Below are 18,202 nucleotides of genomic sequence, written 5' to 3'. Positions count from 1 at the left end.
TTTTTCCTTTTTTTTTTTTAAATCCTGGGCAATCTGTGATCTTGCTGGGCTGAAAAATGCAGTGCAGGTGGAGAGGTTGGGCAAGGGCTTTTCATGAGGCTCTGGGAACAGCAGTGATAAAAACCACTTAGCTTTAATTTATAGATAATATAAAAAAAAAATGAGAACCCCCCCATTCTTGATTTCTAATATAATAAGATTCATTTTTACTGTCACCATTGTGCCTCCCTCAGTGTTTTATTGCCCCAGAGCTGCTGCCTGATGGCTTTGAGCTGATTTTACTGCCAGTTTTTTCAAACATCTGGCAGGTTACTGGGAGTTGTGGCACACAGACTGAGGCCAGGCACCTCTTTAGGGTTGGAGAAAGTGAGTGGGAAGTTGTTGGGCTTCAAGGAAAGGCCCAGAGAGAGACACAGCACAAATTGGAAATGTTTGATGGGGACATTAAAGGAGCCTCCTCTTGCCTTACCCTGCTGGAGGAGAAGCTCTTTATGGGGTGAACTGGGAGGAGAGAGGGCTATAAAGCCCCACAGGGGTTGTTTTATTCTGCCTTAAATTGCTCCATCAGGTTTGCCATCTAAATGTGTCACTGGAAACAGGTGAACCCCACCAGGAGCTCAGCAGGCACCCATCCATCCACTGATCCATCCATTGTGTCCCATCCATCCATTGATCCATCCAAGATCACCCCCAGATGATCAGCACCCCCAAAATGCCTCTGCCTGTCCCCTCTGACACACACCAACCCCATCACAGGTCCCAAAACCTCCGGTTACCCCTGGGGAAGAATTCTGAAGAAGGCTCCTACCCCTTGGCAGGGATAAGAGCATCCTTGTCAAACCCCTCTGCTTTCAGCTCTCCTCCTCCCATTCCTGAGCAAACGCCCCAATTCTTCCTGTGAAAATGCCCTGATTAGGTCAACCCCTCCTCCTCTCCACCCTGCAGATAACTATTCTGGTTGACAAATGAGCCCAGGGCTTCTTCACCCCCTGCTTGCAGAGCTGTAAGTGGAGAGGCGTGGGGATCGAGGTGGCATTTGTTGAAGGAGGCCACCCTGTCCCATGGGAGCTGGGCTTGGAGGGGAGAGGGTGAGAGGAGAAACCCAATACCCCTCTCAGCTCAGTCAGGGCTTTATTTAGAACACAGAGGCTTTGCTGGGGTATTTTTCCATTTAAAGTTGAACCTCATTCCTTTTTTTTTTTTTTTTCAGGCACGGGGTGAGGGCTCTGTGGCTGGCACGGCGAGAGCAGCTGCTGGTGGAGGGGTTAGCAAGGAAATTCCCAACTTAGTTCCCCCTTGCCACCAGCTTCCACCCCATTTCACCCCCAGGAAGGACTGGAAGTTGTCTCCTTCCCCACACTTGGAGCTTCAGGAGGGCACACAAGCCACCAAGCTACAGCTTGAAATCAGAGGCATCATAGAGGGATTTGGCTTTTGCCCAGGGCAGGGAGAACTCGCCTGTGTCAATACCATCTATATTTAACTGCAGGTTAATTCATGTTAAGGCCAGTTTGGAAAGCTACATCCCCCCTCCCATGCCTGCTCTTTTGCTGCTAGATGCCTCCAAAAAGGCAAAAAAAAAAAGGGTTGAAAGGAAAACAGTGACAATTCATCAATGGTTATTTATCCCCAGAGGTTCAGCTGCACTTTTAAAAACCAAACCCATCCATCAGGCACTTTCTGGCTGCTTTGTGGAAGTGTTCTGCTTCACCCCAGGGGTAGGAGACAACATTTGGCTCAGCACAAGTGTTTTGGAGGACTCATATTCCTTGCATACATTGGCCAAATCCTAACAAGGAGCGTTCATGGCCTCAAACACTTGCAGCAAAATTAACTTTATGCTGCTCCTCACAGCTGAGCTGTAGCCACCAGCCTGTGCCAGCAGAGCTGAGCACTGTCACCACTACCTTGTCACCACCATTAGGTACCATGAGAGACTGAAAAAACCTCAGAGCTTATCAAAAAACCTGCCCATGAGATGACTTCAAGTTGGATGAAAGCTGTCCTGGAGAGGAAGGGGTTTTATCTAGTGAAAAAAAGGCAGAATAAGGACTTGCTGCAAAGTGAAGCCAGAGAAATTCAAATGAGAATTTGAAACAAGGGATTTTTAGGGGCTGGTAATTAATCCAAGAGGATAAATATCCAAGGAAAGCAGGGGGTTGTGGAGGCTTCAAATTATGCTCCCTAAAAGAAATGTTTTAGGTGGAACAGCACATCAAACATGTTGGAGGGATTGTGGAGCTTGTATGAATTTTTGTAGGCAGGAAGAAAACTGAGGTTTTATGGGTTGGGGGTCTTGAGGATGCTGCAGGCAGCTGAACCAGGGCTGCTGCTTCCAAGATCTGATAGGTTTTCTTCGATTCAGTGGCAAAACAACAGGAACTGCAGAAAAATGGGTGTCATACCTTGAAATCACCTTGAAAACTGGGAATCAGTTGCTACAAGAGTCAGCACAGGGAGAAAGCAAAGGCAGGTCATTCTGTGGAAATGCAGAGGGAATTTATTTCAAAACTAAGGAAAAAAATAAGGTGGTTGGTTGCCTCCTCCCTGTTCTGTGATGGGAAACAGACCACACATTTCCATGAGAAACAGTTACTTACAGGTACAAACTCTTGAAACAAACTTTTACAGTGTCTTAGTTCCTTTTCCCCAAGGCATCTGGTAGTGCTGTGTGTGTGTGTTGGTACAGGGAAAAAAAAAAAAAAAAAAAAAAAAAGAAGAAAAAAAAAGAGAAAATGCTTCTAGACAACCCCAAACAAGCATATGTTTAAAGATATGAGTGTTGCAGCACTTGAGGAGAGTTTTGCACCACGTCCTAGCAAGCCATATGTGTCCTGTACCGTGCAGCGCTCCCAGTTTCTTAGCAGTGTTTCAGGGGTTGATTCACAGCCCTTTTGCTGGAGAGTGGTGGGATCTTCACTGCTTCATCACAGGACAGGAGACAAACACTGACTGTGTATTGGAAAGGGCAGCAGATTGCCTGGCCTGTACTTAAAGTGAAAATATTATTGATTCTCACTCCTGTGTAAGCAAAACCAGAATCTGCCAGCAGCAAGCTACCAAGCCTGAATTTAGCAGCCACCTCGTAGGAAAATCTCCACACCCCTGCCACAGCTCAGGCAGCTTTTTAAAGGGAACCCCCTTCACTACTTCAGGTCCTTAAAATACCTGCCAGGGGTGGGTTGATTTCTTCTCTTTGCCCACTTGACCCCATCATGGGATGGAGCTGACAGCTCGCTTGGGTCAGACTGTGCTCTCGATCCAGGAGTTAGGATTCTTCCAGTTGCTGGGTGAAGAGGATTGCAGGTTGTAGGATGCCTTTTCCTTTATGCTTCTAGCAGGGTGAGCAGCAGAAATGTGGCATTGAGCTGTTTTGGTCCTGCTTCTGTGTGAGACTAACACAGAAGGACTTTGCTGAGCTCTAGGCCAGAGCCAGGGGAGCTGAGTGTGGCTTTAAAGTGCAGGGAGGGTTTAACTCTCAGGGGCTAAACTTATCCTCAGCTCCAACCTCCTCCATCAGGAATTCCATCAACTGTTTGAATAGAGACAGCCCTGAACCTAAGAAAAAGACAGGCAAGACACCAGCCTCACCACATCTGGAAGAACTTTTTATCTGCTCTCTTTTTTTTTACTTTGCTTCATCTCAGTGCAGCGGAGTCAGGACCTGATCCCAGGGTTGGGAAAGGGAGCAGAGGTTTTACTGGTCCATAAACCCACTTTGCACTGGTGGTGGCTGCTGGGGTTAATGTCTGGACAAACTTCACACTCACAAGAAGAGGCTGACAAATGAAAAAAGAAGAGCTTTCAAGACTTTCAACTGAGGAACAAAGCTGCACTATTCAGGAGTGACTAGCTCTCCATTTGCTTGTAACCCCCAAGGCCAGCTTGCTGCTGGCAGGCTGCATGTTAATGCCTCATTAGCTTGCACTTGGTGTTCTCACCATGCTGCAAGAGAGAAGGACAGAGATGGAAGGGTTTTCAAGCACTTCCTGAAGTCCCTCTGCTACTGCAGCGAGGAGCTGCCAGCATTTTGTGAGCATTTCTTCCTAGCAATAACAAGAGCTGCCTGATGGATGAGTGCAGAGACTCAGAAACAGGGAATCTCAAAGCTGGATGGCAAGTCTTGTAGGGAATGAGCTGAATTTAAGGTGGGTCAGACTGATTGCATGGTCTGCACAGTCTTACTTCTTCAATGGAAACTCTGCTGCGAAGACAATCAAGCAAATAAAGAGGTTGGAATGGTGAGTGGAGCCCCCCCAAATCCCCTTGCAGATATTCACACTCTAACCCACTCCCTCAGCACTTAAATCTTATGGAAAGCCTAAGACAGAGAGGTATCAGTGTGCTGATAAAAACACAGCTCTGTTTCTTCCTGGCATGACTTTGGAAGGGAGCTGGCATAACTTTTGCACAGCAAATTCCTTTAGGAGCTGATAAAGGCAGAAGCATATTGGATAAGCAGCCCTCTTGAGGAAAATTTTGTGGAAATTAGGGTGGTTTTGCCCAAAATCACACTGCAGAATTGCAGCATCCTAAACTGAACCAACCTAAGGCACATGAAGTCTGAGAGCCAGCTGCTTGCTAACCCTTACAGACAGAGTTTTCTGAGATACAAAACCTTCAGCCTTTTGGAATTTCATCTCCATTTCTCACCCCCTTCTGCTAATGCTAAAGACTTGAGGCTGCAAAGCTGCAGTGCCACTGCATTGCAATTCATGGGCAGGATGCCTGAGCTCCCTTCCTGCTCTGGAGTCCAAAGAACTCAGAATATCTTAACTCTTCTCTTGTTTCTGCTGAATGGCCTGTAGAAAGATAGCCTTCACTTGGTCCATTGTGTCTTGATACTGTTTAAAGTCTTCCTTGTTCTTTCTCACAGTAGTTTCCAGGGTGGATTTCAGAACTTCGTTCTCATTCAGCTGCATCACAAGCCTGGGAGGAAACAAAAAGAAACTTTCATGCCAGCTCTGGGGCTTCAGAGCAAATCAGAACAGTCCTTCAGCTCTAGGGAAGAGCACACTGATCTGGGAATTGTATGACAGGCACGAGAAAGGCCACATTTCCCACTCATGTTTTCTCTCTTTGAGGTAGAAAAGTGTATTATGTGACCACAGAACTTTGCTAGATCTGCTGTGATAAAGTTTATGATTTTATTTTCACTAATAAGCTTGAATAAGGAAAGAAAAAGACAAAAAAAGGTGTGCTCCTCACACTTGTTTTCCTGCTTACTCTTTGCATTAGCTTAACTTTTCTAGGTATCTGTACAGTTATTGGGAGATCTGGGTAAAAATGGCACAGAAAAGCTCAAACCAGAGGATCTGTGATTTCTGCAGGGTTTGCTGCACTTTTATCTTCTGAGGAGTGGGTGCAGATAATATTTCTGCTAAGAGGAGTGCAGTGAATTTGAGTAACAGAGCAAGGGAAGGGAAAGTTTACCTTGTGCTCAGCTCCTCTATCTGTGATTCCAGAGGCAACTTGGAGAGCTGAGCTGCAGAGAGCTCCTGCCTATCACTCACATTCAAGGTGAGTCCTGAGTGATTTGCAGCCTGGCCTGGAGATTTAATCACAAAATGGAGTTTTAGTTAAACAAGCCACTATTTTCACTTGGTAGCACACTGAGCAAATCTTAGGAAACTGAGGAATTACTGAGGAATCTGTTTAGTTCTGTGTATATCCATGAAGATCCTGTAACTATATAGGACAGGTTTTTATTTTAATCTCCTTTCAGCACAATCAAAACACATTAAGATGGCATTTTGGGGCTAAATGCAGTAATATGTGTGCCTACCTATTTAGAGAGGAAAAAAAAAATCCAAAATATTTAAGTGGCAAAAAAATTAGGTGTCAGAAACAGGTGAAAAGGATTATTTTGCTATTTATCTTGCTATTCTGTTCCACTTAAGATGATGGCAACTGTTGGTTCCTGAATGCCTGTGATAACATTGCTGTGTGGCACACACCAAAACAGCTTTTGTAAAGCACCTCAGCATATACACAACATAAGTTAAATGCAATAAAGATCTTAAATGTGTTCTTCAAACTAAGGTTCTAACTCAGAAATGCTTTTCTAACTAAAGGAACATACCCAAAACCTCCAGCACTGCTCCTGTCATTTCAAAGAGACACAAAACCTTCTATTCAGGGTTATAGAGGAAGCATAATTCAAATGTACTACTGAGGCTGGAAAAGCAAAAAGTTGTGACTGACCAGTGAACCCCTCAATGGAAGAAGGCTCAGAGAAGAGAGGCAAGGCTGATGTGTTTAAGAAGCTCAGAAAGGAATGTAGAAGTGTCCACAGGTTTTGCAGAGGATGCTGAACTTATTCCAACACCAGGAGGACTGGAGAATGGTCTTTGCTGTAGATAAACATCTGAATCAGCTGGATAATTGTAAATGGCTTTCTCTAAAATAATTGATAGAAAGTGGAACCAGACAGAGCAACACATGAGGGGAGTTTATATGTGGTTCAGCACAACATGGAGTATAAAAATCAAACAACCAGCAAAATGAACTTTGAAGGAAAGAAGTTTGACCTGGCTTCAAACCCATGGATTCCTTTCTGGCAGCTGAGGACACCCAGCACTGTGACAGTGACCATCTTGACTGGTAATGGAAACCATATTTGTGTTCTGATTTCACTATATTGCTGTCTCACAAAAATTTCTCACATCAAGTCAAGTATCCTCAAATAAGGAAATCTGGTATTAAACCACTAAATCCTCCTTGGGTGGAATAAACCTGGTCTGAGACTCTGACACAAAGGTAGGAGAACAAAAGGCTGTGTTGTATAATCACAAAATGCTTTTGATCTTGAAGCTGTGTTTTACAGGACTGAGAAAAACCTGCTGTTCCTTACCTATTCTCCTCAGGGATTATTCTTTGCTAATTATAAATTTGGGAAAGAGCAAAAAAACCTGAACAGCATGAATAATTTTAAAGCACAACTGGGTGGCTCCTAGCTCTATGGCATCATTATCTCCTTCCCTTCAATTGAAGAGACTAGAAACATCAGATTAGCAATTAGATCAGCTCTCTCCAATTTTACACTTTGGGAAAGAAAATATTATGTTAATTAGCAGGTTGTCTATTCTCTATTTTATATTCAAGCTTTTCATTCCTTCTTATTTCCTCAACTATCTGGCATGAAAGCATTTAGATCACCCTACATGTTCTGCTGGAGAGGTGTATTACTGACTTGTTTCTTGTACTAATTCCAGAGTTTTGGCACATCACAAGAGGCTGAGATCTCTTAAGAGGAGGCTGGTGAAATAGATTTTTAACTCCTCACCTTCTGGACTTTGAGAGATTTCTTTTTATGAGTCTTACTGCCCATCCTCTGTTTGCTTTTAGAGAAGGAAATATTTAGTAAGAACTTGCCATAAAGAAGGAGCCTGCTTCCCCTGGTAGGGAAATACCAATCTCCCAGAGGTGAGTTACCAAACTGTTACTACAGCACAACAACTTGAGCAAAATGCCTCAGAACCTGGAGAGTTTATCACTGTGTTGTAAGGAGCAGATGCGTGATGCCAGGCCAACATATTGACACTTGACTATCAAAGTCTGAGCACTCAAAAATTCAGTTCCATTCTCCTCTAGATGACCCCACCAAGATGACCCCATGGAGTCAATAAAAAGTGTACCATAGAGAGTTGTATTCCCACAACTTTCACCTGGCTACTACCTTTCCCTACACACACCTCAATTCCTTCCCCTGGGCAGCTGCAGAACCCTACGAGGGCTCCAAAACCTTCCAGGTCCAAACCCTCCTGGGAATCACAAAGACCATCCCACAATACCACATCTGTGAGGCTCAGCACTGCTCTCTTCTCAGGATGAATTTCCCACATCCTAAAGGCCAAAGGCTGCAGGACTTTGTTTCTAAGTATGAGATTTCTATTAAGATCTAAGTTTTTTCTGCACTACTTTCCCTGCTGCTAGGCTCTTGTAACCCAAGTAATAGAGCCCTAAATATCAGTGCTTACAGAAAAACACATGAGAATGAGGCAGTCTTGGCTGCAGCCCTATCATATAATCACCTAGTCATAGAACACCAGGTTGGAAGGGACCTCAAGGATCATCTGGCCCACCCATTCTTGGCAGACTCAACAGTTGTGCTCTAAGGGACAGAGTTGTATTTTACAGAGGGGAATTGGTTTGAAACAACTGTTGAGTCTCCATACAGGATAAAAGCTCCTCTGAATCCTCTTCCCACATTCCTAATTCTCTCTGTATGCTGGATGGGTGAATGCTTCTCTTGAGCTCCTGGACACCACGTAGATGTTCAAACTCCAGCTCTCCTGTATGAATTGAGATGCCAGTGAACACCAGGTTGGAAGGGACCTCAAGGATCATCTGGCCCACCCTTTCTTGGCAAAGACTCAACAGTTGTGCTCTAAGGGACAGAGTTGTATTTTACAGAGGGGAATTGGTTTGAAACAACTGTTGAGTCTCCATGCAGGATAAAAGCTCCTCTGAATCCTCTTCCCACATTCCTAATCCTGTCTGGATGCTGGATGGGTGAATGCTTCTCTTGAGCTCCTGGACACCATGTAGATGTTCAAGCAGAAACTCCAGCTCTCCTGTATGAATTAAGATGCCAGTGAGCACCACCATGGCATTTCCTAGGATTACAGATTGGTTTGGGTTGGAAGGGACCTTAAAGATCAGCAAGATCCAACCTCCCTGCATGGGCAGGGACACCTCCCATTAGACCAGGTTGCACAAGGCTTCATCCAACCTGGCCTTCAACACTTCCAGGGGGTCTTCCTCAGTCTGACCCACACCTGAGGAGAACCAAGACACCAGTGAAGGTGGAAAAGAAGATTTATAGTGCTCAGTAGTCAGCTCTGAGGTGATGTGGTCACACTGATACCACAGAGCTGGATGGAGTCATGATGGAAAGCCACATCTTGTATCTGCTGAGCTGCAGGGCAGTCTCCCAAAAACCCAAGATCCTGAGTTTCAGCATGGGGCAGGCCAAGAGCTTGTAGAAGGTCTCTGATGAGGCTTGAAACTGCTCCAATCATTGTAACTCAGCCTGATGGCATCCTACTACCTCCCAAATTGGAATTCCTGTTCCTACTGTTCAGAGCCTGGCATTAAAAGTCTTTTTACTTTATGAAAACACATTTAAAAAGGGAAAGCACTGGAAAAGTTTCCTTAAGAATATGTGCCATTTTATTGGTGTCGACACTTGACAGAATCAGAGTCCTTAAGCAATAAAAGGATCTGATCAGGGGAATAAAAAATTAACATCCACCATGAATTCTTCCCCTTTAACTATGCAAGTGAGGCTTTCATATTTATAGCAGGAGATTATCACGTTCATGGGATAATAAATTACACCAGATCTAATTACTTCATCACCAGCAATAGTTTTTCATAGACACTGACAGGCCTTAAATTGGGATGCGTCCTTTAATTCTGCTCTTAACCTTCAGCTGAATCTCTCAGAAGTGGAAAGAACATGGCAGTGGGTTTGGTGGCAACAAAGAGCTGGGTCAGGTTTTCCCTGTAGACTCTCATGCCATGAGAAGAACATAAAAAGCAAAAGTCCTGGTCCCACTTCCATTTGTGGCAAAATCCTCTTGAGTGAAGTGGGACCAGGGTTTTCCCTTCTGTATTGCACAGGTCCAAATAGCCCTGTGAAGAGTCAAAAACCTGTGTAGGTTTGATAGAGTCCAGTGTTGGTCCTGTCTATTAAGCACAGAGGTGGGAACAGGGACACAGAATCGCAGATTTATAGAATTTTAGGTGTTGGAAGGACCTCCAGAGATCATCCAGTCCAACTTCCCTGCCAAAGCAGGATCCCCCAGGGCAGGGCACACAGAACACATCCAGGGGGGTTGGAAATTCTCCAGAGAAGGAGACTCCAGAACCTCTCTGGGCAGCCTGGGCCAGGGCTCTCTCACTCTCACAGCCAAAAAGCTTCTCCTCATTTTGAGGTGGAACTTCCTATGTTCTACCTTCAACCCATTATTCCTTGTCCCATTCCTAAGCACCACTGAGATTGGCCTCTTCCTCTTGACACCCACCTCTCAGATATTTACAGACATTCCTAAGATCCCTTCTCAGCCTTCTTTTCTCATGGCTAAACAGCCCCAGGGCTCTCAGTCCTCCTTCATAAGAGAGATGCTCAAGTCCCTTCATCATTCCTTTTTCTCTTGAACTGGGGAGCCCCAAACTGGGTCCAATATTCCAGGTATGGTCTCCACAGGGCAGAGTAGAAGGGGAAGAGAACCTCCCTAGATCTGCTGGACACACTTTTCCTGATGTACCTAGGACCCCATTGTCCCTCTTGGCCCCAAGGCCACATTGTTGACATATGGAGAATTTCCTGTCCACTGGGGCTCCAAGGTCTTTCTCCATGGTCTTTCTCCCCCAAAATCTGTACTGGTGGTGGGTGTTAGGTTAACTGGTGACACAGTTGTAGGTAAGTGCTCCACCTCACCTGGTTTGCTCCTCAGGGGAAGTTTGTGTTCTCCTCTGTTACTCTCTGGATCCATTTGTAGTTTTTCAAGCTGCTGTTCCAAAATCACACCGTGCCGACGCTCCACCTGGAGCCTCTTCTCAGCTTCCAAGAGTTTTTCATTGCCTTCCTCCACTCTGATGTGAAAAAAAAAAAAAAGGAAAAAAAGTAGTTCAGCTTATTTTTGTTATGACTATTAAGGATCAGTCTCCATTCTGCACCCTGCTCCATGCTGCACAGCTCTCAGCAGAAGAAAAAGGAGAATTTGCCACGCATCCAAAGGCTGAAATCCCAGTGAAATTGTTCCAGATGACATCCCCCAGTTTTGCAAAGCAGAATTAAGTAATGGGTTCATAAAAAGAAGCTGCCTAGATCCCTTAACACTTGGACTTGTGTGAATTTCCCACTCAGATAAGCAGGCAAGCTGCAGATTCTTGAAGAGAGGTTTGTTTATCACAGGAATAATAAAGTGTATTTTTGGTGTTCTTTAAACATGCTGTGGAAATTTGGAAGGAAAATAGTTTATAAAAACACTGCCTAGCATTTAGCTGGTTTAACATAAGTTACCTGCAGGTAAGAAAAGAAACTTGATGTTGCTTTTAACATTTGACATTAATGGGGAAGGGAGAGAGTGGAAAAGAAACTGAGGGTTCAGTCTGCAGTGCAGGATGGAAGAGCAAATGGCCTCTGTTCACCCCACACAACACCTGAGAAAATGACAACAAAAAGGAGTTGAGAGTGGTGGTGGGGCAGAAACTCAACATGAGAAAGCCAACCAGGTCCTGGGCTGCATCAGCAGAAGCACAGAGAGAAATCCAGGGAGGGGATTCTCCCCTCTGCTCTGCAGTGCTGGGTCCAGTTCTGGAGTCCCCAACACCAGAAGGACACAGAGCTCCTGGAAGGTGTCCAGAGCAGAGCCACTCAAATGCTCAGAGGGCTGAGCACCTCCCTGGGAAGCCAGGCTGAGGGATTGGGGTTGTTCAGCCTGGAGAAGAGGAGGCTCCCAGGTGAGCTCAGAGCAACCTTCCAATATCTGAAGGGGCTCCAAGAAAGCTGGGGGAGGGCTTTGGACACGGGGGGGTAGGGAGAGGACAAGGGAAATGGGTTAAAACTTGGAGAGGGGAGATTGAGGTTGGACATGAGGAAGAAATTCTTTAATTTGAGGGTGGTGAGACCCTGGAACAGGTTGCCCAAGGAATTTGTGGCTGCCCCATCCCTGGAAATGTTGAAGGTTGATGGGGCTTGGAGCAACGTGGGCTGGTGGAAGGTTGGAGCAGATGATCTTTAAGGTCCTTTCCAACCAATATTATTCTATGATTCTAATAGGACATGGCAAGTAAAGAAGAGCAGAGGTGCTGTGGAAGAGGTGAGGTCTGTGACAACCTAACTCAGGCAGCAACTGAAGGGACTGTCTGTCCATCCAAACTTAGATGGAAAAGAAAAATGTTTCAAAATTCCTGTAGAAACTCTAAAATACATAAAATACACAACATGTTGAGGCAAAAACATGGCTGATTTTTAATTTTTTTTTTCTTTAAATTCAGGTCTGCCAACTCCTTTTGTCTTCAGTGCTTATGTTGCATTATTCAACAACCTTCCAATATCTGAAGGGGCTCCAAGAAAGCTAGGGGAGGGCTTTGGACACGGGGGGGTAGGGAGAGGACAAGGGAAATGGGTTAAAACTTGGAGAGGGGAGATTGAGGTTGGACATGAGGAAGAAATTCTTTGTTGTGAGGGTGGTGAGACCCTGGCCCAGGTTGCCCAAGGAATTTGTGGCTGCCCCATCCCTGAAAGTGTTCCAAGACAGGCTGGATGGGGCTTGGAGCAACCTGGGCTGGTGGGAGGTGTCCTGGTCAGGGGGTTTGGAACAAGATGATTTTTAAGGTCCCTTCCAACCCAAACCATTCTATGATTCTATGAAGATGTGATGTGTGCCCATGGATGCAGTCAGTGGTGCACCTCATGGGGGGCAGCACCTGCTACCAAATGATTTAAAGGAGTTTAAATCTAGAGAGGAACTCAAATGGATTTGCTGTATAGTGCAGAATAAAAGAATTTCCTTTTGACCTTTTGGGTGAGAGCTGATTAATCCCTGAAGCAAGAGACTTGATGAGTCTTATTTCCCTCCTAGCTGGCACAACTAAAAAGAAAAAAGAAATTACAACCATAATTATATCACTGTCTTAAAAAACTAGCTCCAGGCAAGGCTCTGACCTCCTGTGGTAGTGAATTACCAAGCTGGTGACATGCTATGAGAAATTAGATTCCTCCCAGTGGTTCTGAATTCACTAAACTTTCATTTGACCAGGTGGTCACCCAGCATCCATATTAGACAAATAGTGGAGAAAAAATGGCAAGCCTGCTTGGTTCTTATTAAATCTTCTGCCAAGGTGAGCAAATTCAATTCAAATGCTCCTCTAGCTCTTCTCCTTCTCCCAGCAGGGCCCAGTCCTACAAATGGTTTAGGATGGAGTATCTCCTGACAGGGTTATTCTCCTCTGCAGTAATGGGGTTGTGAAACAGTCCTGAATTGTGGCAGCTGGTGTAGAGAAAAAGATCCCACTTGTGTCATCATTCCCACTGCTCCTCTCCTGACTGAAGCATTATATATGTTATATATATATATAAATATATATTATATGGCTTGGTTGACCCACACTCCAACAGGGAAGAGGAAGAATGCATAATTTTTTCTTACAGATATTAATTTTGCAGTATTACTGGATGCTATATTGTCCTGAGGTCTTCCAAGAGTTATTGCAGACAACCTGAGAAAATTTACTTTACCTGCAGGAGCTCTTGAAAAAAACCTGTGCTGTGAAGCTGCTGAATCACCAGGCTATGGTATATTTTACAAGCAAGTGTGCATTTCATTGACTCTGTGTTCTTCATCATGCTGGATTAGCAATGGCCCCAGCTCTGCTATCACTCACACCTCCATCCTCAGCTAATTGCACAGCTCTGTTAAAGTCTCTGGGCTTACAAACATGGATGTGATTCTCCCAGGTTGGATTTCCAGGATTTTGCCCTTAAAAGCACCTTTAATGCAGTTACAAAAAGCCCCATGTTTCTCTGACTGTGATTAATTGCTCAAGACAAAAGTTAGGTAAAAGAAATTAAAACTATTGTAAAATAAAATTAAAAAAAAAAGCAAATAGTACCTAATGTATTCAAAAGCACACAGACAGAAGTATTATCTTCCTACAAGCTGTAATACAGATTTGGGAATCAAATATTACACATTCTTTACCCAGGATAAAAAGCAGTAGATGGAAGTTGTTCAAAGAGAAAAGACTTTGCTTTCCCTGCTCTCCTAAAACATGGTTTGCTTTTAACATCATCTTAAATTGAATAACAGGAAAAAAAACATTAAAAAAATCACCATTATGCTTCAGTTAAAACAGAAGAAATTAATTTAGAAGAGGATACAATGAAACTTCAAAGAATGTGAAACACTTTTGGAAGAGAAGTTAGATTATAACTCTAATTACAGTATTTACTACTGCTTAATAATATTGCTGCCTAAATAACACCCCACACACAGAAATATCCCCATTCAAGTTTTATCTACGTGCAGCAAGCTTGAAGATCACTTTATTTTTTTCTGCTTTGATCTAAAATAATAAAAAGAAACCCAGAATCATCAGCTGGGCAATGAATTTGAGCAGAAAAAACCTGAAAAAGCCCCTATTAAAGGCAGGGATGACACTGGCAGCACACTGTACTGCAGGCTACTGACTCTCCCACATCTCCTGTGCTCCTTAATTGCAGCATCCCACCAAGGATCCTGGCAGGAACAGCCTCTACCTTTTCTGCAGCACAGTGACCAGTTCCAGGAGCCTGTCTCTTTCCACTTCAGCAGCCTGGCAAAGAGCCTTGTGCTCTATGAGCTGGGTCTGCAGCACTTTCAAATCTGGGCTCTCAGTGCCAGCAAGCCTGAAAACAGCAGAAGCACAGAGAGTCTGTTTCCCATTTCACAAAGAAAAGAAAGGAAACAAAGACAGGATTGGAAAAATGTCTCCAAAAATACAGTTGTCTGAAGACTAAGCCAGGAGGCAGAGCAAGGCTCACTCCCTCCCCCCCAGCATCCTTCTACTGCAATAAACAGAAAGGAAATCTTTGGGAATTCAGCCACTGGAGGGTTTCATCAGGTCTTTTCTTTTCCATCACCCCTGGAAATAAACTTCCACCTCTGAGCAATCCACTGCCACTGACTCCTCTCCCATTGCTACCTGCCCAAGTAAGAGCAGCCTGGATGTGGACTCTCCAAAGTGCTAATCAATGGCACACTATTGATTTTCTCCCACTGAAAGACTTCATGCAGCACCACTACAATGGATGTTCTTGTGCCTAATCTGTAATGAAAAGAAGGGGAAGTTTTCCCATCTATCCCATTATTATGGTCTTCATTCCTTCTCTGACCTCTCTGTACAGGAGTATTCTGGAGTACTTGCTTTAGAGCAAAAAAGCAGGAGAAATCTTGGTGATTGGGGATGAAAGGGGAAAAATAGGATTTATGGGGCATAAAAACAAGCAATCAGTTAAAAACTTATGATAGCAAGAAGACACTGGAGCCTGGGTCAGAGCTCTTTGGCACTATCAGGTCAAAGGGATGATGAAAGAAGGGATGGTGAAAGCTGTTTGTTACAGAAACAAGGCAGAGAAGGGGAAGGTTTGCCAGCAGCTTGGGGAGCGTGGCAGGAAACATCCCTTGTTTAGGATGAAGATCACATACTTACCTTCCAGGTGGGATGTTCATGCTGAGAAGGAAAGGCTTAGTAGCTGCTGACTCCACAAGAGTATGGCCCATCTTGGACACTGTGCTGAGGAGAAAGAATCATAGAATCATAGAATTGGCTGGGTTGGAAGGGACCTCAGAGATCATCAAGTCCAACCCTTGATCCACTCCTGCTGCAGTTCCCAGCCCATGGCACTCAGTGCCACATCCAGTCTCTTTTGAAATATCTCCAGACACGGAGAATCCACTACTTCCCTGGGCAGCCCATTCCAATGTCTGATCACCCTCTCCAGAAAGAAATTCTTTCTCATCTCCAACCTAAACCTCCCCTGGCACAACTTGAGACCCTGCCCTCTTGTCTTGCTGAGAGTTGCCTGGGAAAAGAGCCCAACCCCCCCCCTGGCTCCAACCTCCTTTCAGGGAGTTGGAGAGAGTGATGAGGTCTCCCCTGAGCCTCCTCTTCTCCAGCCTCAACACCTCCAGCTCCCTCAGCCCTTCCTCACAGGAATTCTGCTGGATCCCTTCACAGCCTCCTTGCTCTTCTCTGGACCTGCTCCAGCACCTCAATCTCCTTCCTGAGCTGAGGGGCCCAGAACTGGACACAGGACTCAAGCTGTGGCCTCACCAGAGCTGAGCACAGGGGCAGAATCCCTTCCCTGGACCTGCTGGCCACGCTGTTCCTGAGCCAGCCCAGGATGCCATTGGCCTTCTTGGCCACCTGGGCACACTGCTGGCTCCTGTTCAGCTTCCTGGCAATCCAGACTCCCAGGTCCCTTTCTGCCACTCTGTGCCCAGCCTGGAGCTCCCCATGGGGTTGTTGTGGCCAAAGTGCAGGACCCGGCACTTGGCCGTGTTGAACCTCATCCCATTGGGATCATCCCAACTCTCCAGTCTGTCCAGGTCCCTCTGCAGAGCCCTCCTGCCTTCCAGCTGATCCACACTCCCCCCCAGCTTAGTGTCATCTGCAAAGTTGCTGATGATGGACTCAATCCCCTCATCTAAATCACCAATAAAGATATTGAACAGAACTGAGCCCAACACTGATCCCTGGGGGACACCACTAGTGACCGGCTGCCAACTGGATCAGCCCCGTTCAGCACCACTCTCTGGGCCCGGACCTCCAGCCAGTTCCTAACCCAGCACAGGGTGCTCCTGTCCAAGCTGTGGGCTGACAGCTTCTTCAGGAGGATGCTGTGGGAGACGGTGTCAAGGCCTTGCTGAAGTCCAGGTAGACATTTTTGTCAGCTCTGAGCTCTAAAGAGCTCCAAGAACTCAGCTCATTTTCCAATGTTTATTGCTGCCTTGTTGGGAAAAGCCTCCCAGAGCCTCTTAAATTGGCATCACACAGGCTCTGCAAACAGTAACTCAGTTTGCTCCCTGACTCCAAACCAGGCTGTAAAAACACCTTGTGCCTCCATTATGCAAAAAGTATAGCTCAGTGTTTGATGTCTGTCCTTCTGGGAATAATTGGCTGGCACTCCAAGCATCATGGAGTTCCATGTCACAGAGCAGCCACAGAACTGGAGAGGTTCAGAGTGGATATTAGGAAAAATTTCTTTACTGAAAGAGTGGTCAAGCATCGGAACAGGTTGCTCAGGGAAGTGGGGGAGTCACCATCCCTGGAGGTGCACAAAACTCATGTGGATGTGGCACTTTGTGACATGGTTTACTTGGCATGGTGATTTTGGGGTTGACAGTTGGGCTTAATGATTTTTTCCAACCTTAATGATTGTAGAATTCTAAAATGAGAGCAACTAACAGAGGATAAAGTCTTGACAGGAACAGGCAGAGCTGCTTTCTAGGCTAGGAGTGGTTAATCCTAAAATCAAGGTAAGGTGGATAATGATAGAAGTGGCCCAGCCTAAGAATGCAGATTTTCACTTCAACGTCTCCAAGGGGCTTTTGTTCCTATTTATAGCATTTTTCATTTCATCCTTCCTGATAGGAAAAGATGATTCACTGAAGTAAAACGGAATAGAAATTCATCAGCATATTAAATTTAATAGAATGAGTGAGCCCTGCTGACCAAGTTATTAATGGCTCTTACACTTTTAAGGCTCATCCATTGCAGCTATTTCCATGCCAGAGCTGTGTCAGCCATGTATACAAGCAATAATTTATGCATTGCACTTAGTGGCTTCTATTATAACCCAGCCTTGTTTGTCTACTTCTTTCCTGCTTGCAAACAGCAGAGAAATGAAGTAAAAAAGCAGAAAAAATAATTATTTTATCTGTGAAACCCACAACTCCCTCAGAGTACGAAGTGAGAGAATAAAGTCAAAAGAGCTTAACAATGGAGATGAGGAAACTTTCAAATTAAGGGTGTTTTAACTCTTAACTATTCTTAAAGTTTGTATTAATGCTCTACTTAGGCTCAGAGACACATCTGACAATTTAAAGCTGAATTCAGTGTTTAAATTAATGTGGTACGTGTGCTAAAATTACACAGAAGAAATCAGGTGCAAATTCAACTTGATGAAAAATTTCCTTCCTTCTCAGCCTGAAATCCTTATTGCCAATTAGACCATGCACTCCTTAGCAACAGAACCAGCATTTTGACTGGAAAGGATGTAATTTTCCCTGGTACTATGGTTCCTTTCCACAGCCAGAGTGACCCAGAGTCACATCAGTGTAAACAAAAATGAGATTTGCTGCTGTATTGAGATTAGTGTAATTCCCATGGTCCTCAGTGAGGTTTTAGAAAGGGTGTTTGTTAAGAACAAATGATGTGGTGTATTTTCAACATTTCTGCAAGTAAATCCTGCTCAAAGTCTAGTTATTGATTTAAATAATGCACCTGTGATTTAGTGCTTACCTAAAATGGCATCATGGATTAATTCACCACCCTGCTTTCAGAAGTCTGCTCAGGAGAAGCCTCGTTTCTCATAAGAGAGAAGAATCACAGGCACTTAAGCCAACCACATAAACATTATTTGAGCTGGAGAAACAGAATTAGCTGCCCTGCCATCATGCCAAATGTAGTAATGTCTGCAAGCCTG

The 18,202-nt window shown here is 44.7% G+C and overlaps 1 protein-coding gene across 1 annotated transcript in view; it reads right to left on the bottom strand.

Moving 5' to 3' along the window:
- Positions 1 to 4,772: 4,772 nt before the first annotated feature.
- The window catches only part of CCDC13 (coiled-coil domain containing 13), a 38,746-nt gene continuing 25,316 nt past the window's right edge, over positions 4,773 to 18,202 (bottom strand). The window contains exons 12-16 of the mRNA XM_030446497.1: positions 15,205 to 15,288; positions 14,273 to 14,401; positions 10,448 to 10,602; positions 5,434 to 5,548; positions 4,773 to 4,929 (exon numbers count right to left, since the gene is read on the bottom strand). Of these exons, the coding sequence (XP_030302357.1) occupies positions 4,773 to 4,929; positions 5,434 to 5,548; positions 10,448 to 10,602; positions 14,273 to 14,401; positions 15,205 to 15,288 (640 nt within the window). The remainder of the gene's footprint in view (positions 4,930 to 5,433; positions 5,549 to 10,447; positions 10,603 to 14,272; positions 14,402 to 15,204; positions 15,289 to 18,202) is intronic.

Source organism: Calypte anna, chromosome 2 (genome assembly GCF_003957555.1).
Source record: "Calypte anna isolate BGI_N300 chromosome 2, bCalAnn1_v1.p, whole genome shotgun sequence".
Lineage (NCBI taxonomy): Eukaryota > Metazoa > Chordata > Aves > Apodiformes > Trochilidae > Calypte > Calypte anna.
The sequence above is the reverse complement of the archived record's forward strand: the minus strand, read 5'-3'. Positions and strand labels throughout refer to the sequence as shown.